The sequence below is a fragment of the Heterodontus francisci genome, chromosome 24 (genome assembly GCF_036365525.1).
Source record: "Heterodontus francisci isolate sHetFra1 chromosome 24, sHetFra1.hap1, whole genome shotgun sequence".
NCBI lineage: Eukaryota > Metazoa > Chordata > Chondrichthyes > Heterodontiformes > Heterodontidae > Heterodontus > Heterodontus francisci.
In genome coordinates, this window is record NC_090394.1 from 36,984,604 (window position 1) to 37,008,289 (window position 23,686).

General features: G+C 41.8%; 1 protein-coding gene across 7 annotated transcripts in view; it reads right to left on the reverse strand.

Annotated features, from left to right (window-relative positions):
* The window catches only part of mad1l1 (mitotic arrest deficient 1 like 1), a 999,406-nt gene that overhangs the window by 443,837 nt on the left and 531,883 nt on the right, over positions 1-23,686 (reverse strand). For all 7 annotated transcript variants that reach the window (XM_068055940.1, XM_068055938.1, XM_068055941.1 and 4 more), the window contains one exon: positions 20,784-20,874. In XM_068055940.1, the coding sequence (XP_067912041.1) occupies positions 20,784-20,874 (91 nt within the window). The remainder of the gene's footprint in view (positions 1-20,783; positions 20,875-23,686) is intronic.

A 23,686-nucleotide genomic window follows, 5' to 3' on the forward strand; every position in this document is an offset into this window, starting at 1 on the left:
CAGGCCTCCAAATAGTGAGAGATAGAGGAGTAAATCGGCAGGGAAATCAGAGATGTTCAAGAACTATAGAATGGTGACATTGGGGGACTTTAATTACCCAAATATCGATTGAGTTAATTTTAGAGTAAAGGGTAAGGAGGGTGGGAGAAATTTCTAAAATGTGTTCAGGGGAACTTCCTTGATCAGTGTGTTCTCAGCCCAACGAGAAAAGAGACATTGCTGGATCTAGTGCTGGGAAATTAGGTGGCCAAATGTCTGTGGAGGAGCACTTGGGTAAGAGTGATCATCGTATCATTAGGTTTAGACTAGTAATGCAGAAAAGCAAGGAACAAAATAAGGTAGAATGTCTAGATTGGAAAAGGGCTAATTTCAACACGATGAGAAGGAATCTAGCCAGGCTAGTATGGAACCAAAGACGGACAGGAAGAGCTGTTATCAGAACAAAGGGTTATCCTTAAGAAAGAGATGCGTCAGGTACAGGCTAGGAACATTCCAACAAGGGTGAAAGGTAGGGGAACTAAGAACAGGGTTCCTTGGTTGACGAAGGAGATAGAGATGATGATGAAACAAAAAAAAAAAGAGGGTTTATGATACATGTCAGGTGAACTCAACAAGTGAGAACCAAGCCTTGTACAATAAGTTGAGAGAGGAGGTGAAGAGGAAAATAAGACTGGCAAAGAGTGAATATGAAAATAGAATGGCAGTCAACGTAAAAGTGAACCCGAAGATCTTCTACCAGCATGTAAATAGTAAGCAAGTAGTAAGAGGAGGAGTGGGGCCCATTAGGGACAGGGAGGGTAATACATGCTTAGAGGCATAGGGCATGTCTAATATACTTAATGAGTACTTTGTATGTGTTCACTAAGGAAATAGAGGCTGACAACATATTAGTAGAAGCAGAGCGAGCAGAGGTAATGGGTAAGATAAAAATTGAGAGGGGGGGAGGTACTAAAAAAGGCTGGTGATGCTTAGGGTAGATAAGTCACCCCTGGTCCAGATGGCTTGCAATCCAGGTTGCAAAAGGAATTGGGCATGGAGATAGCAGAAGGGCTTGCCATAATCTTCTAATCTCCCTGGATACGGGGGAGGTGCCAGAGGATTGAAGAGTGGCAAATGTGACATCCTTATTCAGGAAAGGGTGTAAGGACAGCTCTAGCAACTCTAGGTCAGTTAGTTTAACCAGTGGTGGGTAAGGTTTTAGAAACAATAATCAGGGAAATTATCAACGGATGCTTAGAGAGGTTTGAGTTAATTAAGGATATCCAGCATGGATTTGTAAAAAGCAGATCATACTTGAATAATCTAATTGAATTTTTTGATGAAGTAACAGAGAAGGTTGATGAAGGGAATGTGGTGGATGTTATTTATATGGATTTCAAGAAAGCATTTGATAAGGTACCAAATAAAATGCTGGTTAACAAAATTGAGGCTCATGGAATAGGCGGATCAGTGTCCAATCGAATAAAAAAATTGGCTTTAGGACAGAAAACAGAGCATCGTAATAAATGGTTTCTTTTCAGACTGGAGGATGGCAGACAGTGGTGTTCTCCAAGGGTCAGTGCAGGACCACTGCTATTTTTGCGAGACATAAATGACTTGGATCTTGGAATGAAGAGTAGAATCTCAAAATTTGCTGACACCAAACTTGGAGGTGCAGTAAACAATGAGGATGATATGAATGCCTGTAACAGGACATAGATAGGCTAGCAGAATGGGCATACAGGTGGCAGATGGAATTTAACACTGACAAGTGTGAGGTGATGCATTTTAGCAGAAGGAATAGGGAGAGGAAATATATACTTAATGGCACAGTTCTAAAGAGTGTGCAGGAACAGAGGGACCTGGGGGTGCATGTGCATAGATCTTTGAAGGTGGCAGGACGTATTGAGAGAGTGGTTAGTAAAGCATATGGGATCTTGGGCTTCATAAATAGAGGCATTCAGTACAAAAGAAAGGAAGTTATGCTGAACCTTTATAAAGCTCTGGTTAGGCCTCAACTGGAGTATTGCATCCAGTTCTGGTTACCACACTTCAGGAAGGATGTGAGGGTTCTTGACAGGGTGCAGAGGAGATTTACCAGATTGGTTCCAGGGATGAAGGATCTAAGCTACAAGGTCAGGTTGGAAAAGCTAGGTTTGTTCTCATTAGAACAAAGGATATTGAGGGGAGATTTAATAGAAGTGTTCAAGATTATGACAGACTTAGATAAGTTAGAGAAGGAAAACTTCCCATTAACAAATAATACAAAGACTAAGGGATACAGATTGAAAGTATTCAGCAAAAGATGCAGGGGGAATATGAGGAAGTACTTTTTGAATGCAGCAGGTGGTAATGACCTGGAACTTGCTGCCCACAAGGGTGGTGAAAACAGAGACGATTAATGACTTCATGAGGAAGTTGGATGGTCACCTGAGAGAAATAGACTTGCAGGGCTACAGGGATCAAGCCGGGGAGTGGGACTACTGCAGAGCTCCATGGAGAGCTGGCATGGACTCGATGGGCCTAATGGCCGCCTTCTGTGTCATAAATGACTCCATGACTTTAAGTCAGTTTAATAATACAAGTGAGAACCAGGCTGAATTTCGACATTTCAGAAGTAAAAAAGGAGATCAAGAGGCAAAGAGAGAGTACGAGAAGAGACTGGCAGCTAACATAAAAGGGAATCCAAAAATATGCTACAGACATCTATAAAAGGGTAGCAAAAAGAGGGATGGGGCAGATTAGCGGCCAAAAAGGGATCTATGCATGGAGATTGAGGGCTTGTCTGAGGTACTAAATGAGTACTTTGTATCTGTCTTAACAAGGAAGATGCTGCTGTCAAAGTCATAGTGAAAAAGGAGGTAGTTGAGATACTGGATGGGTTAAAAATTGATAAAGAGGAGGCAGTAGAAAGACTGGCTGCATTTAAAGTTGATAAGTCACCAGGACTGGATGGATGCATGAGGATGCTGAGGGGAGTAAGGGTGGAAACTAGAGAGACACTGGCAATAATCCTCCAATCCTTCTTAGATACAGGGATGGTGCCAGAAGACTCGAGAATTGCAAATGTTACACCCTTGTGTGAACAAGGGTGTATGGATAAACCCGACAACTATGGACCAGCCAATTTAACCTCAGTGGTGGGAAAGCTTTTAGAAACGATAATCCAGGACAAAACTGACAGTCACTTGGGCAAGTGTGGATTTGTTAAAGGCAAATCGATTTTAACTAACTTGGTTGAGTTCTTTGATGAGGTAAGAGAGAGGGCTGATGAAGATAATGTGGTTGATGTAGTGTACATGGACTTCCAAAAGGTATTTGATAAAGTGCCACATAATAGGCTTGCCAGCAAAGTTGACATCCTTGGAATAAAAAAGACAGTGGCAGCATGGATATGAAGTTGGTTGAGTGACCGGAAGACTAGTGGTGAATGGCTGTTTTTCAGACTGGAGGAAGGGAAGACAGTGGGGTTCCTCAGGGGTTGGTTTTAGGACCACTGCTTTTCTTGATATATATTCATAACCTAGACTTGGGTGCACAGGGCACTATTTCAAAATTTGCAGAGGACACCAAACTAAAACAAAAATATTGTGAACTGTGAGAAGGATAGTAATAGACATCTAGAGGACATAGATAGGCAGACACGTGTCTAATGAAAATTAATCGGAGAAGTGTGAAGTGATACATTTTGGTAGGAAGAATGAGGAGAAGCCAGGTAAAATAAAGGGTACAATTCTAAAAGGGGGTGCAGGAACAGAGAGACCTGGGGGTATAAGTGCACAAATATTTAAAGGTGGCAAGGCAGGTTGGGAAAGTGGTTAAAAATGTATATGGGATCCTGGGGTTTATAAATTGAGATATAAACTACAAAAGCAGGGAAATTATGATGAACCTTTATAAAACACTGGTTTGGCCTCAACTGGAGTATTGTATCCAATTCTGGGCAGCACACTTTAGGAAGGATGTGAAAGCTTTAGAGAGTGCACAGAAATGATTTGCAAGAATGGTTCCAGATATGGGGGACTTAAACTACATGGATAGATTAGAGAAGCTGGGGTTGTTCTCTTTAGAGAAGGGAAGGTTGAGAGGAGATTTGAAAGAAGTGTTCACAGTCGAGGAGTCTAGACAGAGAATATAGAGAGAAACTGTTACCATTGACGGAATAATCGAGAACCAGAGGATACTGATTTAAGGTGATTGGCAAAAGAACCAACGGTCACGAGGAAAAACTTTGGTATGCAGCGAGTGGTTAGGTCCTAGAGTGTAGGCAGATTCAATCATGGCTTTCAAAAGGGAATTGGATAAGCACCTGAAGATGAAAGATTTGCAGGGCTATAGGGAAAGGGTGGAGAAGTGGGACTAACGGAATTGCTCTTGTAGCGAGCCGGCATGGACACGACAGGCCGAATGGCCTCCTTTGTTGTAATCATTCTATGATGCTGTATTTTATAAACAGTTGTGCTTCATAATTTGATTCAGAGGTAAATAAATATATTTGCTTTTGACAAGAGCTTTGCTTTTGTCTTGTATGAAGCCATGAAAAGAAACGATGTAGTGTATCAGTAAGCAAATCATTCCGTAAAGGCAACTGTCAATCTTCAGGATTATTCAATTCACTAAGAAGTTTTCAATCAAAGACACTAGGTCTGATTACAAGAAAAAGAAAATAGGAAGAAACACTTTAGAATGTCTTTTATGACCTGTGGACATATCAAAGCACTTTACAATCAATGAGGTGCAGTCACTGTTTATAATGTAGGAAGTGGTGGGGGTGGGGGGGGGGGGGGTGGGGGGCTAGTTGGGAAGAGGAGCAAAACATTTGGGATACATATCTAAAATTTTGACTGGATTTGGATCACAATATCAAACAATATAGTTTGATCAGGACCAGGGACAGCAGACAATCTTGTTTAAAGGAAAACAGGTACAAGAACCAGCTACCGCTCATTTATACATCTGATGTTATTTTAAACAGAGAGAACAAGACTCTCATGAAGCAGAATCACAGCAATTCATGACACATCATTGTCAGACAAACCCTCTAAAAATCAAAAGAATACATAATTTTAGCATATTCTGTTTCTGCTCAGAGAGGAATAAGAAGTGACGTGACAGAGGTATTGTGAGGTATAAACGAGAGAGCAGTATTAACATAAGGGTATTAACACGAGGTATTAACACAGGTTGGTTCAGTGAGCTTATGTTAGTTGTGAATGTAAACTGCAGTATTACTTGACTACAAATATCAAACAATTAGATGCGCAAATGATAACTGTGTTGCAGCAACGCCCTCTTTTCATACATATTTAAAGTGATCAGATTGCTATCAAAGTGACCCTGGAGTTACTTCATTATAAACCAGCAGTCACCTGGATTTGAGTCCAAACTTATATTTATTCTCATGCTTCAATCCCACCAATAACCAACAATTACAACAGTAACTTACATTTATATATCCTCTAACATTATAGACAGCCCAAGGCACTTCAAAGGAGAAACAGATATTGAGCAGTAAAAGAGTTAGGGGTGTTGCTGAACTTTTTAAGAAGGCACTTGAAGGCAGGAAGATGTTGGGTCAAAGTAGGGAATTTTAAAGTAGTAAGGACAACGTTGCTGCATGTCCAGTCACCAATGGTCAACCAGACGGAGATGAGTTTTGGAAGACAGACATGCAGCACCGGAGGAGGCTGCAGAGTCATGATGGAGCCTACAGTGATTTATAAAGTAAGACGAGCTTGGAAGTCAATGCACTAGATAATAAGGAACTAATGGAAGCTGGTGAGAGCAGTGGTTTGGGCGAACAGAGCATTGTGCAGTAACCTGTATCATTCAGGATGTAACAAGAGGTATTCTAATGAGACAACTGCAATTATAGGTGCCTTCTTGGTGAAAAGTTATGAAACATGCAGATTGCAGCAACATAAGCATAGCACCCACAGGTCAGTGGTTTTCCTGAAGTTAGAAAAGCAGCATTTTTCTCAAATTGTCAGATGTGACATGGAGCAGAAGATACTCTGGCAATACATAAAGGAATTCACCCATCTGTGAATCACATTTCATGAACTGCCACCTTTTGGTTGCCATGGAAATATCTGGTGTTCCATAGCCAGAGTCTACAATACACAGCCAAAAATGGTACGAAAATGAAACAAATAAACAGTACTGGTGTATTATTTGCTACCATTTGAGCTTTAGATCATTCAGTTCTGCCTGCTGCCATTACTCTCATCTTTCAGTGCTAGAAGAGGAGGGCAGTGCTCCCCACAACCATAGCCAATGCTGTTCTGCATATCAGGTCAAAGGGAAAGCATAACCATAGGGCGCACAGGATCTGTCAACATTCCCTTACGTGAGACAAACAGTTCTACTTCCAGACAGTGGGTTGCCTAGGAACTAGGTGGGAAGAGAGGGGAGAAGAGGAGGCATCTGATGAGGCAGACAAATCTGAATCAGACAGGAGTGTTGAATTTGAAAGTGCAATGCTTCAGCTGGGAGCCCAGTCTTCTGCTGTTAGAAATGATTGGTTGCTTTCATTTTCTCTCTATGTCTGATGCACAATTATAAAACAGGCTGTGCAGAATCACTTTGGAGTACAAGAGGCCTCATCTTTGCTATAACATGATCCTGTTCAGAGTGAAAAGTCTTCATTTTTATTGAAAAGAGCCATCACAGAAATAGAATTAATGCATAAAAGTACTACACTGGTGACATTGCCTACACCACATCTTTTTGCACTTTCGCATTCTACCACTGATTATTTATTCATTGGAAGTTCTGAAAGCCACGCTGCTCAATCATTCCCCACCTCCCACAACACCTGCCCACTGTAAGAGCAATGTGGACCTGGTGACACAGCCAAGTTCATCGGATCTGTTTTTAGCCAGTGCATGAACTGAAACCAAGGCTAATAGGTCACCAAAAGGTTACTAACTGAAAGAGAGAAAAATGCTTTATCTCATTGACAGCACTAGAATACATTCTCAAGCTTTGTTCATTCCTAACTGCTTTATATCCAAAGAATTTTTCTGTTTAACAGTCACTAATTTAAGTGTTGATTCTGCACCTACAAGCCAAGCAGAACATACCATATTAGATTGAATTAATATAAATGCTGCTACAGTTATTGCATAAGTAACTAAATCAGTGATATTTAACTACAACTTTTACCTTAGAGCAAGTTACTAATTCCTAATTGAAATCTATAATAATACACAATTTGCATCTGTCTGCACTTTTCTCATTGGTCGGTGGATTGATTTGCTGGGCGAGCCTGATGCATGTGTAGGCACGTAGGGCACAAGGAGGACTGGAGCATGTGACACCCATGCAGTTGGTGGCAGTGGTGGGGGCGGGGGGGGAGTTGGTGTTGGTGGAGATAAAGAACAGCGGAAGGTAAGGAGAGCCCAACAACAAAGTTATCCTAGCCTGACGGATGGGGGGAGGGGATGAAATGCATGGGAGGGACGGTTGGTGGTGGCAGCAGCATTGCAAGGGGAGGGAGGTGCTGGTGGAGAAAAAACAGCGGAAGGTAAGGGAAACTCAACAACAAAGTTACCCTGGCTGGAGGAAGTGGGGGCGGAACAACATGGGGGGCTATGGATGGAGGGTGCAGCATGGGATGGTGGAATGGGGACGGCATGAGGGGAATGATATGGGAAAGAGATGACATGAGAGGAATTGGATGGCATTGGAGGGGTGGCATGGGAGTGAGGGGGAGCATGAGAGGGATGGAATAAGAGGGATGGCATGCGAAGGATGGAATGGCATCAGATGGGGATGGCATGAGAGGGGTAGATGAAATTGGTTAAGTATGCGAATTTGACCACATGTTTTGTGGGTCTCTGCTAGTACCATAATAATCTTCACAGTAAAACAGTTTAAAAATATTTTTCTGTCTATCTAATACAACCAAGTTCTTTTTGGTTTTTGTTTCTTTATACTTATCACTAGAAACAATGAAGCTGGTGAAATTGATTCTCCAAACAGAGAATTAACAAACTTATGTAAGTAAATCCTCTTGAAAAGAAAAAACTGTTCTTCAAACCACTGTTCGCAATTTACAAGTAAATTACTTCGGCGCAAATACACCGACATAGATACTTTGAACCAAGCGGTTGACATGTTCATTGAAATACAGAAAACACAAACAAATCGAACCAAATGTATCAGCAGTAATTTCTCGCTGTTGATTTCAACTACTATACCTTTTGGGAATGCAGGAGATGGGCCTGTGGAAGGGGGAGGGGGGGCGGGGGGGTGCTTGTGAGTATCTTTTAAGTATAATAATGTTCTATATTATTAAAATAATTTCATTTCTTAATGAGCTGTTATGACCAAGGCAGGAAGGGGGGAGGGGGGGCTGTCTTTCTCTAGTTCCACTTCTTCGAAGGTCACAACATATATTTAAATATGTACCCAGTTACCGATGCGGCCAATTATATACTCTATCTATTTTAGTTTCAGAATAAAATCCACCAACCAGATTTCTTTAATAACAAAAGTATTAATTTATTGTAAAACAAGACTTCGTCAATAAAGATACAAAGCTTTAACACCATTTGAAATATAACAGTAAATATATACATTCCCTTCTAAATACTCAACACACACACAGCAGTTAAAGAAAAAATAAAGATGTTTTGGCCAAAGTACTTGTTAATTCTTGAAGAGAAAGGATAAGATATGTTATGTTCTAGATGGCATACAGTCTGGTGTCTGAGTACACGTGGATGGGTCACTGGGACCTTTTCAGAAGCAGTTCGTTCAGGAGATGTCGAGAGGAAGACTTCCAGAAGTTTCTCAGGTGAAATGTGGCATCAGGTGTTACAGCCAGCATACAATGGATTTTTTCAGGGGTTCTCAGAGAGGTGGAGAAAAGATGAGCTGTGTGCTTCTTTCAACAGGCTACAAACCCAACTGACTCAAAACAGTATTCAACAATGAAACCCACTCTTGAGCACCCTAAATCTTGACATGTCACTTCTCTTGCAAACAACTCCCACAGTCAGAAGGCATCTGTTGTTTACTCAGCTGAAGACATGCGACATCTAGTAAATGTTTTTAAACAGAGTTCTTCCAGTGACCCTTTAAAAAAAAACACATTCATGGAATCCCTTGAGTCTCAAATGAATCCATCTCCACAATTGTAAAACACAAGTCCTCAAAAAAATAGAAGCACTTTCATAATGGAGTGTACTGAGCAAGCCACAAATCCAGACTGGTTTTCTTTATTTCCTGATGGAGTTCACAAGTGTTATGTTGTACAGCTATGTGTAAAGCTAATTAAACCAACAGAATATCTACATTTTCTAAATAATTGGAGTCCAGGGAGATTTTGGCACTTCCAAGAACAAAAGAAATGACTGAAGGCCCACTGAAGCTCACCCAACTCCAATTCACCCAACCTAGCATCTGACTGCATTTTAGAAGTCCCTAACATGTGACTCCAATACCTTGCCGAGTAGACTATTCCAAACGTTTATCATCAATTGTGTAAATAAGTTTTCTCTAATGCCAGTCAATAACCTGTGGCATTTCCCAGAGAAGGTGAATTTCCAACGAGTACTATTAGCCACATTAAAATCAAAAATATATGATGGCTATCTATAGATCATTAAAAACTTTGCATCTGTGAACATTTCCTGGTCAGAATCTTAACTTGACTGGCCATATAAATACTGTGACTATAAGAGAAGCTGAGAGGCTGGGAATTCTGCAGTGAGTAACTCATCTCCTGATGACCCAAAGCCTGTCCACCATTTCCAAGGCACTGTACTATACTGTTCGGTGTGCTGTTAATATTAAATGAGGATAGTAGACTTCGGCTCAAAGTAACAGGAGTTTATTTTCAGGGGTCTTATCTCTAAGGCATCTACCTTAACACTGAGCAAAATGAGATTCAGACTTATGACATCAAATCCTGTGATGATGCTTAAGGTCTTTACACATAATCCACCCAGCAACAGCTTTTCAACATTATATTACATCTCCTCCCCCCAAGTCTCTGACTTCATTCATCAGGTCTGTAATGCTGTGGGGTTCTCAGGACTCTGCCATAGTGTGCTCTTCTTTCACTTGTTTGGGGTATTGGGTCTTTTGGTTCTTCTTCCTCAGTCTCCTGTGGGTGAATGGAACTACTGGATGACTCAGGTTCTCTGTTTTCACCATTGTCTGGGTGATCTATTGTTGGTTGTATAACCGGTTCATCAGCTCTCTCTGGTAGCTGATTTGATTTATAATCATCTCTTCTGGATGGCATCATCACTATGCAAGATGGAGGTGAACCATAACTGTCTCTTTCATGTGAGGGAGGTCCTCTTGAGCTACTTCCTCTTCCTCCACTTCACATTGGCCCCGAAGGAAAGGGCCTTTTAGGTGGTGCTACATTCCACTGTTCTTTCTCCTGAATCAATTCACCATGCTCACCTTTTTGAGGTGGACCTCTCATTACTCCTCGAATCCCCCTTGGAGGACCACGGCTTCCTGGGGGATGGAGATGGTCCACATTGTCCACTATTTAAATGCTGGCCTAGTGGCTTGCTCTACTTTAGTGGGTTTTCTATCCAAAGGTTTCCCATTCATATCCCTGGCTGCATCCCTCGCATCTCCTGGACATTTAAAAGTAGCAAAAACAAAACCCCCTTGACTATTTTTGTTTCATGATCTTTCATCAGCAGAACTTCTAATATTTTTCCATATTTGACAAACACTGCTTCAAATGCCTTTTCATTTGTTTCAGTATTCAGACCACCAATGAAGCGTTTTCTAGGATGATCTGCTTCCACCCTGCGCAACATCTGGAAGACTAAACAAGCTTTCTTACTGAGTAAGAACACACTTGGTTCTTTATAACATATAAGGTTTCCGGAATGATATCATTTGTGTGTTAAGGTTGTTTGTATTTCTCCTACAACCTTTAATTGAATCCCTCTCAGCCAGAATAATTTCTTGTTAGTTTTCCTAAGCCTTTCCTTCCTCAGCCATGGTGTTTCGTCGGGCAGGACAGAAACTGCTGCTCCTGTATCTAACTTGAAGTTAGTTTTATTTTTTCCCCACAAAGATTTCTGCTTCCCAGCAATCCTCATTTTTCTCTTGCACTTCCCCAAGGAAGAGAGTATTGATCGTTTGTTTCTCTTTTATTCCATCTATTTTTTGCTCATCTGCAATATTTGTTTCTTGCTGCGACAGACCTTCTGAAGGTGCCCTGGTCTTGCACCAGAAATATTCAGCTTCCTTGGCTGGGCAAATTTCCCACCTGTGCCGCCCCCAGCCACACCTACTGCAATTCAGTTTTGCTGCCTGTAGATGTCTTTCCTGCCTCTCAGGCCTTCTGGTGCCATTATTTTCTATCTTGTCCACAGACTCAACTGATTCTAGAATTTGAGGTTGGACTATCCGATCCCCCCTAACTAGTAGTCAATTAAATTTTTGAACCCGTGCCAGAAGACTGGGCTCCCAGCTGAAGCATTGCACTTTCAAATTCAACACTACCAGAAGGATGTGGAGGCTTTGGAGAGGGTGCAGAGGAGGTTTACCAGGATGTTGCCTGGTCTGGAGGGCATTAGCTATGAGCAGAGGTTGGAAAAACTCGGATTGTTTTCACTGGAACGACGGAGGTGGAGGGGCAATATGATAGAGGGTTACAAAGTTATGAGCGGCATGGACAGAGTGGATAGTGAGAAGCATTTTCCCAGGGTGGAAGAGTCAGTTATTAGGGGACATAGGTTTAAGGTGCGAGGGGCAAAGTTTAGAGGGGATGTGCGAGGCAAGTTTTTTTACACAGAGGATGGTGAGTGCCTGGAACTTGCTGCCAGGGGAGGTGGTGGATGCAGATACGATAGCGACGTTTAAGAGACATCTTGACAAATACATGAATAGGAAGGGAATAGAGGGATATGAGCCCCGGAAGTGCAGAAGGTGTTAGTTTAGGTAGGCATCAAGATCAGCGCAGGCTTGGAGGGCCGAATGGACTGTTCCTGTGCTGTACTGTTCTTTGTTCTTTGAATTAATAAATCTGATAAAATACTAGTCTCACTAATAATGACCATGAACTACCAGACTGTCATAAAAAATAACCCATCCGGTTCACTAATGTCCTTCAGTGGAGACAATCTGCCATCCTGACCGGGTCTGGCATACATGTGACTACAGTTACGAAACTGCTTCCATTTTTTAAAATATTGTTTTTTTTGACGACTTGCATTTTTAAACTGAAAAGATTCCAGGGATGTGTTTTTTTTTACTAAGTTCACTGAAAGGACACTCGAGATGTTGTTTGAAAACAACCTTTGCTGGAAATCATGTGCTTTCAGCTCAATAAACAGAAACCTTGGTGACCTGCGGAAGATGTTTACAGAGAAGTGACTGGTCAGGAGGTTCTGAACTGTGTTTGGGGTTTGGATCTCGTTTTTCAGTTCAGTTAGGGTGTGAACCGTTTTCAAGACATATGGAAATCAACTTGCCAAGGAAAAAACACCCAGCTCACCTTTCTCTGAAGAAACCCTGCAAAGATCCAGTGTGGGATAGCTAAAATCCCTGGTGCTGTATCTCTCCTGAGGAGCTGGAAAAAACTGTCAGATTAATTCTCAATGTCACCTGAAAAGAACTGCTTTAGAAAAAATTCCAATGACCCATCACCATATACCCAGACCAAAAGGGACAACTGACTTCCTTCCACATCACCTTGTTTTTCTTCAAGAACGAGCAAGTATTTGGTTGAAGTAATTTTTTTTGTTTTATTTTGTAAAAGACCTTTGCAGAGAGAATTTCTGTATTTTTTATCCAGTGAGAGAGTTTATTTGTGGGGTTTAAAAAGGGAACTTTCATATCTCAATCTGTGTGTTTAGACTTTGCTTCGTTACTGGATAAGTCTTGTTTCACAATAAACTGATAATTTTGTTGTTTATTAAAGAAACCTGGTTGGTGGATTTTATTCTGGGATAAACAGTAGAATGTATGATTGACAGCATCGGTAACTAGGTAAACATTTAAGTATATGTTGTGAGCTGTGCAGAAGGGGAACTAGAAAAGACAGCGCACTCTCTCACCTCAGTCTTAAGACTACAGATCCACAGCAATGTGGTTGACTTTCGATTGCCCTCTGAAATGGCCCAGCAAGCCACTCATTTGTATCAAACCGCTACAAAAAAAAGGACTGTGGGTGTACCAACACCATATGGACTGCAGCTGTTCAAGATGGCGACTCAAAGGCAATTAGGGATGCGCAATAAATGCTGGCCTTGCACTGATGGTCACATGCCAAGAACAAATAGAAGAAAGGAAGATGGGTGCGGTTGTTGGAGGCCAGTCATCTCAGCCCCAAGATACTGCTGCAGACGCTCCTCAGGGTTGCGCGCTAGGCTCAACCACCTTCACTTGCTTCATCAATGACCTTCCCTCCATCATAAGGTCAGAAGTAGGGTGTTTGCTGATGATTGTACATTGCTCAGCGCCATTTACAACTCCTCAGATACTGAAGCAGCCGTGCCCACATGCAGCAAGACCTGGACAACATTCAGGCATGGGCTGATAAGTGGCAAGTAATATTCGTGTTACACAAGTGCCAGGCAATGACCATCTCCAACAAGACAGAACCATTTCCCCTCCCCATTCAATGGCATTACCATTGCTGAATGCCCCACCGTCAACCTCCTGGAGGTTACCACTGACCAGAAACTTAACTGGGCCAGCCATATAAATACTGTGGCTACAAAAGCAGATCAGAGGCTGGGAATTCTGCGGCTTACCTCCTGACTCCCCAAAGCCTAACCACCATCTACAAGGCACAAATTAGGAGTATGAAGGAGTACTCACCATTTGGCTGGAAGAGTGCAGCTCCAATAACACTCAAGAAGCTTGACACCATCCAGACAAAGCATCCCTTTCAACACCTTTAACATTCACTCCGTCCACCACCAGTGCACAGTAGCAGCTGTGTGCATCATCTACAAGATGCAACGCAGAAACTCACCAAGCCTCCTTCGATAGCACCTTCCAACCCCACAACCTCTACCACCTGGAAGGACATGGGCAGCAGACACATGGGAACACCACCACCTGCAAGTTCCCCTCCAAGTCACACACCATTCTGACTTGGAATTGTACTGCAGTTCCCTCACTGTCACAGGGCCAAAAGCCTGGAACTCCATCCTTAACAGCACTGTGGGTGTACCTACACCACATGGACTACAGCGGTTCAAGAAGGCAGCTCACGACCAACCTCACACACTCCCCACCTACACCAAGGACAATTAGGGATGGGTAATACATGCTGGCCTTGCCAGTGAAGCTCACATCCCCTGACTTAATAAAATCACCCAAATGATGCTTTATCTTAACAAAAGAAGCAGGGTATTACCTTTCAAGATTGTTTACCATTTTTGCACAGAAAGAATTCAGAAAAAGTATTACTTTAATGCTGGAATTTAAAAGCAGCATGATTCCTTACACATTTAAAAAGGCACCCAGATGAAGGGTAGCTAATATGATAAATGGGAAGTTGTTTTCCCAAAGACTAAACAATGTACAATTCGTTAACTTATCTGGGTAATTGAAAAATCACTTATCACCCTTTGTTCACCATCTGCCTGTGAAGTAATTAATAAGAGACACAGACATCTAAAAGACAGACGAGGTTTTGCAACAGAGAAGCTGCTGAGACAAAAACCCTAAGAAAACTGGCTCAATAAATCAGAATGCAGAGGAGCTGGTCTAAGTCAATCAAGACAAGCTGGGTAGCACAGCATGTTCATGCTTAGTGTTATTATGCAAATATATCATTGTATAGATTGAACTAACTGAATCCGATCATAGCTATTTCTTTGTACGTTCATGGACCAATGATTCGAAACAAGCTTTGCCTCATCTAGTGTTAACAGTCCACCATTAGAGAGATTGAAGAAATACATATGCAAACACATGGATATCCAGTTCAGGTCAGAAAACATCCCTGGTTCTCGCAATCGTGCAAGTAGATACAGGGCACGATGAAGCAACACTCATAAAAATTAGATGCTCAGGCTGCTTACAGAAGCAACTGACATCCCTAAACCTGTGAAGAAGTCTGCAGAAGATCTGCATGCAAACAAGATAAAAACTTGACAGTCATTTCCTGAGACAAATGAAACTTGCAAGATTTTCTTGGAGATGTTCACTTTAGAGAGATATGCATCATAATACATACATGGTTGACAGCAAGGCAGGTCTGCAGAAGCTGGAAGAAAGTCTCAGCTGTTTTCATTTTTCAGGGACTTGTTTCCCTAATTTATTTAGCAGTACTTTGATTTGATTGTAAACAAGTAGTTTGGTCCATTGTGAAGGTTTTTACTTTTGGCACAGACATGTAAAACTTTCAGATAGTAATAGATGGAAGTCCTTAACGTTTAAATATTACATTTTTGTTTTCAGATATGGCTGGTCATTTTAAGTTTTGTTCACTGCAACAGATGGATGAGCTGAATATCCATGTGTTCACCCAACAAAATACATGACCTTTCATATTCAGGAATCAAGGCATAATTGTTATGCAGAAACATTTGATGTTTTTATTGTTCAAAAAACAGTCAACTTAAGGTAAAGGGACTTGCTAAGTTACAAAATTGGGTTTGGACCTTGCAGCTCGGTGAAGTCCAGGAAATCATCACCCCATTTGATAAACAGTGTGATTAGGGGCAGAGATGCAACACCTTGTCCCATGACCACAGTCTTCTTGATGCTTATAGTCAAGGAGAACAAGTTACAGGCACAGGAGAGACAGTCCGTGAGTCTTTATAGCTGAGTTTCCGTGTGAGCTACTAGGACAGCAGCATCATCAGCGGAGAGGAGTTCTCTCATCAGGACATGATGTATTTTTGTCTTTGCTTTCAGCCTAGATTGATTGTACAGCTTGCCAGTTGACCCAGTGTGCAAGTGGACTCCTTCCATATCTGCAGGGAAGGCGTAGGTCAGGAGCACAGAGAAGAAGATGCCAAACAGAGCATCTGTTTCACTCCATTCTTCACTCCGAAACTGCTGGCAGTGGTGCCATCAAACTGTACAATGCAGTACACGTACTCGTGGAAGGTGTGGAAGTGGTTAACAAATTCTACTACCTTGGGTCCATGGGACAGACAATCTGTCCCTTGATGCAGAGTTCGATACACGCACAGGAAAGCAGTTAACACCTTTGGCCGACTTGCGAAACGCAGCTGGAATAATACCAAGATGGCCCAGACCTGAAATGTTAACTCTGTTTCTCTCTCCACAGATGCTGCCAGACCTGCTGAGTATTTCCAGCACTTTGTTTTTATTGTTTATAAGGCCTGTGTTCTCAGCAACTTGTTGTATGGCTGTGAAACATGGCTGACTCACAGCTACCATGAAAAGCAGCTCAATAATTTCCATCTTCGCTGTCTGCGGCACATTATGGGTATATTCTGGTAGGACAAAATCACAAATGTGGCAGTCCTCTCAAAGGCAGAACTCCCAGTGTGTTGGCTGTAATCAAACAGGCGGCACAGTGGCGCAGTGGTTAGCACCGCAGCCTCACAGCTCCAGGGACCCAGGTTCAATTCTGGGTACTGCCTGTGCGGAGTTTGCAAGTTCTCCCTGTGACCGCGTGGGTTTTCGCCGGGTGCTCCGGTTTCCTCCCACAGCCAAAGACTTGCAGGTGATAGGTAAATTGGCCATTGTAAATTGCCCCTAGTGGAGGTAGGTGGTGGGGAATATGGGATTACTGTAGGGTTAGTATAAATGGGTGGTTGTTGGTCAGCACAGATTCGGTGGGCCGAAGGGCCTGTTTCAGTGCTGTATCTCTAAAAAATAAAAAAAAAAAGGCGGCTTCGGTGGATCGGATACGTCTGCAGGATGGAAGATGGTCGCACACCCAAGGACCTTCTGTATGGCGAGATAGCCGGGACCAGATGACCAGTGGGGCACCCAAAGTTCTGCTTCAAGAATGCTTGCAAGCGTTACATGAAGGCCCTAAATGCCAACTATTGCACTTGGGAGTGACTAGCTAGCAAAAGAGGGAAATGGCGATGCATCATGTGGATTGGTGTGCACTACCACAATGACCAGTTGCTACAGCAGCTTGGCAACAGGCACCAAAGTCAAAAACAACAACTCACAGCATCACTTGGCAGCTTCACGTGCAGCACATGTGGCAGAACCTGCCTCTCAAGAATTAGCTTCACAGCCATCAACAAAGGTGCACCAAGAGAATTGATTGTTTGCTGCGCGTCCATCACCTTTCATAGATGGAAGGATGCCAACCCATTTGATAAACAGGAAGACATTTTACTTCTTGCATCCCAGTGAAGAACTTCAGAGGATACAAGAGGTTTTTCTCAGCCAGCATAGTCCCAATGGTTCAGAGCCCATTGAGGTAAAGGTTAGAGACATGATACCTCATGCACAATTTTAAAATATGGACACTATTTCATGTTTAATAATACTAGGAAGGTTAATGAAATTTGTCATTTTTATATATCCAATGAGGCATAAGTTAAACACGCTGTAAACAAATGAAATCTTTGTGTAACACTATTTTTTTAAACCTAACTCATTGTGTGAAATGGCATGGAAGATTGAGAGTCATTTATTCAAAATCTTACTTCTGGAAGCACTTCCTGCCAATTGTTGAGAAATTGGAATTTCAGTGTGGTATTTTTATACATAGGCAGTTTCCATTAGAAATGAGACATACAAATTTATCTTGCTCAATAAGAAATAAGTATAGAAGGTATGGCTTTAAAATTGGATGAACTACATCTACATGTCCTTATGTGAACAGAATTTCAAAACGGTGCATCTTTGAGACTTCAGAGGGCAAAGTCTACTTATAGGAGCTGCTGTGACACTGTTGAAAATGAAGATACCAGAAAGAAACTCACAGAAGTCTTTATCTGCATATTACTGGAACTTTCCTACACAATGAAATCATTGACTTTAATGATAAACAAATGCTCAGTTCTACCTGATTAGAGATGCAAGACCTACCAACATCAATCATGTATCGCTTGCACGCTTCTGTCATGTCACTAATACAGGGTTTAATATGAATCCACCTCATCATATAAAGTGATGGCCTGCATGTTACAAAACCACCATTAAAGACTAACTTCCCAATAACTTTAACTTTCATCCTTTGACACTAGCTCACCAATTAAACAAACACTCATCACTCCACTAATCCTCAGTGGCAGAGAAACTAAGTGCTGTCGTTCCTCCTTTTATGTGAACTGTCAGCAAACTCTTCCGAGAATAGGTCATAAAAAAAGATTGGATACAGCCTTAATAGATGTCGAGATAAAGTCAAAAGGTCTCTTGAGTCATAGACCATGGCAAATCTACTGCTTGTCATAAGCTCAAATAGAAGATTTTCTAAATGTCTATAAATATGAATATTTACCCATGCAGAGTGCAACATCATTAAAAAAAGCAGTTATACTCTTCTTTTTTTTACCTAAAATGTCTGTGCTTGTCAGGAGTAAGGTGCAACATGAGTCAAATGCCATGCTGGATTCCAACATGACTTTGGAAATTTTTACTTCCAACAAATACCTCAAAACCTTTCTTAGTGTGAAAGCAAACAATATGAAACAAGAAAATAAGTGATGCACTTAAAATAATGAATGCATCATACAAAATCCCAAACTATATAGAAGAAAGACTTGCATTTATATAGCACTTTTCACATCCTTAGGTGCTTCACAAATAATGAATTACTTCTGAAGTGCTGTCACACTTGTTGGAAGGCTAATATGGCAGCTAATATGCACATAGAAAATAAAATGACTAACCAGTTAATCTGTTTTTTGTGATGCTGGTTATGGGATAAATGTTCTCTGGGAGAATTCCCTGCCATGTTCAATAGTGTCATGAATTCTTTCATATCCATTAGAAGAAGCAAACAGGGTCTTAATTTATCAAATTAAAAAGACAGCATGTTCAACAATGTAATGTCCCCTCAGTACTGCATCGAGTGTCAACCTATATTATGTGGTCAAGTCTTGGAGTGGGACTTGAACCCACAAGCCTTTGACGCAAGGTTGTTACCACTGAGCGAAACTGACATATACGTTAAAACATACTCAAATAAACAAACAGATTTCCCAGGCAGCGGTCTTGCTAAGTAGTTAGCAAGTACAACGTAAAATTCGCCCGTTGAGCTGCACTTTATTCAACCTGGCCTGTCCTTTTTAAGATCATGGTAGAATGCACTCAAGACAGAACAGTGCAACAATTGGAGGTTAATGGCTCCAGGTCAGCAAAAAAAACTGTGAAATGATTGCCTCTCCTTTTTTTCTTTTAAATGCACTTTTGACACTTGTGAATTGTGGTGTAGGAAATGTGACTCAAAACTTACATATGGAGATGTGTAATTGTTGGGCATTACTGTCACTTGATGCAATTAGTTGGAAAGCCAAAGCAATCAGTGAAGGGGCCACTGCTGTCCACAATTTACATTAATGATTTGGACTTTGGAATCAAAAACACAATTTCTAAATTTGTGGATGACACCAAATTGGGAAGACAGTCAAAACTGGGGAGGACTACAAGAAATTACAGGAGGAAATTAATAGGCTTGAAGAATGGGCAAATAATTGGCAAATGAAGTTCAACACAGTTAGTACATATTGGTAAGAAGAGTAGGAAGGTGCAAATCTAGGTGGGGTAGAGGAACAAAGGGATTACAAATACACCAATCACTAAAAGTTGCACCACAGGTTAGCAAGGCCTTAAAGTAAACCAAACACTAGGTTTTATTTTGAGAGGGAAAAAATTGAAAAGCAGGGAAATTATGGTAAACCTGCATCGAACCTTGGTTCAAGCACACTTAGAGTTCTGCGTGCAGTCCTGGTGGCCATATTATAAAAAAGATATAGAGGCACTGGTATGGGTGCAGAGAAGATTTACAATGATACCAGAAATACATGGGTATATATATCAGGAAAGGATGAACAGGCTGGGTGTCTTTTCGCTTGAAAAAGGCAGCTGAGGGGTGACCTAGAGGTCTTTAAAATTGTGAAAGGTATTGACAGAGTGGATACAGAATCTTTCCACTTGTGGGGAAGAGCAAAACTAGAGGCCATCAAGGTAGTCACCAAGAGATCCAATAGGGAATTCAGAAGAAACTTCTTTACCCAAAGAGTGGTGAGAATGTGGAATTTGCTACCACAGGGAGCGATCGAAGCTAACAGTATAGATGTGTTTAAGGGGAAGGAGAAGGGAATAGAGGATTACGATGACAAATTTAGTGAGGAAAGATGAGAGGAGGCTCGAGTGGAGCATGAACGCCGGCATGGACTGGTTGGGTCAAATGGCCTATTTCTATGCTGTATATCCTTTGGATGTAATCCGATGTACAAAAATATGTTCCTTCCATACAAAATGAAGTTATTGGTTTAACATCACAGAATAGAATCATAGAATCTTACAATACAGAAGAAATCATTTGGACCTTGTGCTTTTGCCAGCCCTCTGAAAGAGCTATCCAATTCCCCTTCAAGTATTTATCCAATTCCCTTTTGAAAAGTTATTACTGAGTCTGCTTCCACCACTCTTCAAGCTAGTGGATTCCAGATCATAATAACGCGTTACGTAAAAACAAACTGTCCTCATCACACTTCTGATCAGCGATTCAATATCTTTTTCTATCCTTCAGTGAATCATTTGAAATGCTATTCCACGTCCTGTGTAGAATAAATCTACTGCTTAACCACAAGTGAGCAATTCCCTCTACTGACACTTGCTGAGCGATTCCCTCTGCTATCTTTGCATGAGTAAGTGACTGTGCACTCCTCCCAGACCTCACGTGCCTGTACCTGAAGGGTGCATCGCTCCAGTTTCATTTCCAAGGCCTTGTTGACCTGATCAAGACGGCTTCTCTCAGCCTCCAACTCTTCAATCTTCTGCCTGCAACAAAGCAATAGAAACCTGAGAGTCAGTGGGTCCATCTGTTTTCCTTTTGCAGTTAACATACTGGCTGATGAGTCGCATTACAATCATGAAAATGTAAACTTGATTTTTTTTTTTAAAACAAAAAAATTAATTTAAAGAGGCAGCAGAACACCACTTGGGAATATGACATAAGTTCCTCCTGACACCTACCCATAACAAGTTTCTGCCAAGTGAATAGCTACAAGAAGATGCCAAGCTGTTGCATGCACTTCACATGGAGAGGGAGAAAACAAAATTCAGTGTGAGCCACCAGTGAACCACTCTTTCACAGTTCCTTGACAACAGACCACCACTGTTCTAATCTAGAATGCTAGGAGTTAAGGATAGAACTGGAGCCAATATTTACACATTCATGTAAGCATTTATTTACAGAGATACAAACATGCACCTCCTCATCCAACAAGAACAAGACTAAATTTTATATCTGTGATGGGGACCCTGGCGACTGGCCGGGAGATGGGGGTGGGGGACCCTGCCTCAGCCCTCCATTGGACCCCCAGCCAAATTCAACAGCGGGTAGGCCATCCCTCTAATGGACAAAATACCACCTCCGAGAGCTGCCAGCCAATCGGAAGGCCGGCAATTTAACAGCGCCGCGGTACTGCAGGAGGCCTGGAGCAGCGAATGGAGGAGACCCCAAAGCAAGGTAAGTGGGCTCGGGATTACCGGAGCCAGTCAGACAAACCCCAGCGAGGGCCGGGGGGCAGTGGGGAGAATGCTTGCCGTGGTGGCAGTCATCACTGCCAGGGGCGCCCTCCATGGACCATGGATTGCCCCCAGAGGAGGGACCCTCCCCACCTCTCGAGCTCACTAGGAGATTGCCAGGTATCACCTGTTGGTGCCTCCACGTGGCAGTGGGCTCCTCCAACATTGGTTAAATGCTTGAATGGGCCATTTAAGTGGCTTAATTGGCCTCCCAGTGGACATCCTGTCCGCTACGGTGCCTGCCACAGACAAAATGGCATGGGGGCAGGACAATCTCCGGCATGCTACCTGATGCCACCCACGCCATTTTGGCCTCGAGCCCACAGTTTCAATCTGTTCCTTTTTATAGGGGAGCAAGTGATTCCCTAATTAATGCCCATTACTTGCATACAATCAGGGCGGCACAGTGGCTAGCACCGCAGCCTCACAGCTCCAGGGACCCGGGTTCGATTCTGGGTACTGCCCGTGCGGAGTTTGCAAGTTCTCCCTGGGATCGCGTGGGTTTTCGCTGGGTGGTCCGGTTTCCTCCCACTGCCAAAGACTTCTGTTGATAGGTAAATTGGCTGTTGTAAATTGCCCCTAGTGTAGGTAGGTGGTAGGGAATATGGCATTACTGTAGGGTTAGTATAAAAGGGTGGTTGTTGGCCGGCACAGACTTGGTGGGCCGAAGGGCCTGTTTCAGTGCTGTATCTCTAAATAAAATAAATAAAAATAAAAAATTAATATACAATTAACAGATTCCCTTATTTCTCTTTAAGTAAAAATTAGAGTCTACATCCACAACCAAAATTTCAAAACAAATTAAATCAAAGACTTCCATATTCTGTACAGAGCATTAAATTGCGTGACGCCCCTCCTCGAGGACCCCAAGCAATTTCTTCATGCCAGCATTTCATTTTATAAAACAATCTAACAGTTGATGACTTGCATCTAATTTCAGTGATTTCCTTTCGCTCCAGCATTTGATTCAAGCCAGCAAGGTCAATCCATAACCTTTTCTCACTCACTTTTTGTAGTATGCATTATCCCATAAGGAACTATTATCTACATAACATTCAATGGACATACCATCTTCAGATTGTCCATTGTACAGATCTTCACTTAAAATATTTGAAAAATAGAATCCCATATGCACTGCCTCTGCAAGAGCCATTGTTTCAGCAGCCAAAGTACTTTTCACGACCTTTATTTTCTTACCTTCCCAAGCTAAAAGACAACATTTCCCATTCTCATCCAACAGAAATATTATGAAACCAGCTGCACTAGAATACGCATCAGGAAGATTAACATGTGAAGCATCACTAAAAATGACTAGCTTCATGTTCTTTGGTCACCTAAGGATGGGAACTTAGGTGTGCATTTATCCACATATAACCTCTTTAATGTCTTAATTGCCCTTAAAATTTCCTCTAATTTAGTTGTTGCGTTGTATTTCTTAACTCGAAAACATTAAGATAGCACCTGGTCCAGTCTGACTAAACAATCTTCGCAAATGCTCTGTCTCTTTTTTTTAGATATAACATCTTTCTGTTATGGCCTGGATTAACCAGGATTGGAGTAACTCTCCCTAAATAGGATTGTTGATTGAAAATTATTCCAGACCTATACGGCTTAGTATCTAAACCAATAGATACTTAAAAGCCCCACAAGCCTGATTCACAATTTTATATTCTGTTCTCATCTTATAAGTAACATATTTCACAAATTTCTCAGTACCACCAGAAGAAACCATCGACATGCATCATGAAGTGCCTGAAAGTTTCCCTTTATGATACCCATAAAACATTACGGGATCGGCTTTAAGTTGAACACAACCTATTTTCAGCAAAAACAGATCTCACTGAGAATACCATACCATGGAGATATCATTCAGTCCATAGCCACATTTGTTTAGTTTGCATAATTTTCTTTCTGCAGCTGCCGCCTCTTTGGACAGATCCAGAAACACTTCTTCTCTGAAAAGTATCGCCCTGCAGAAATGGGGCTTCTATGTCGATTGACCTACACTCCCATGAGTATGTGCCAAGAGAGCTGAAAAAATTAAGATTACTTTTCCAGCTGT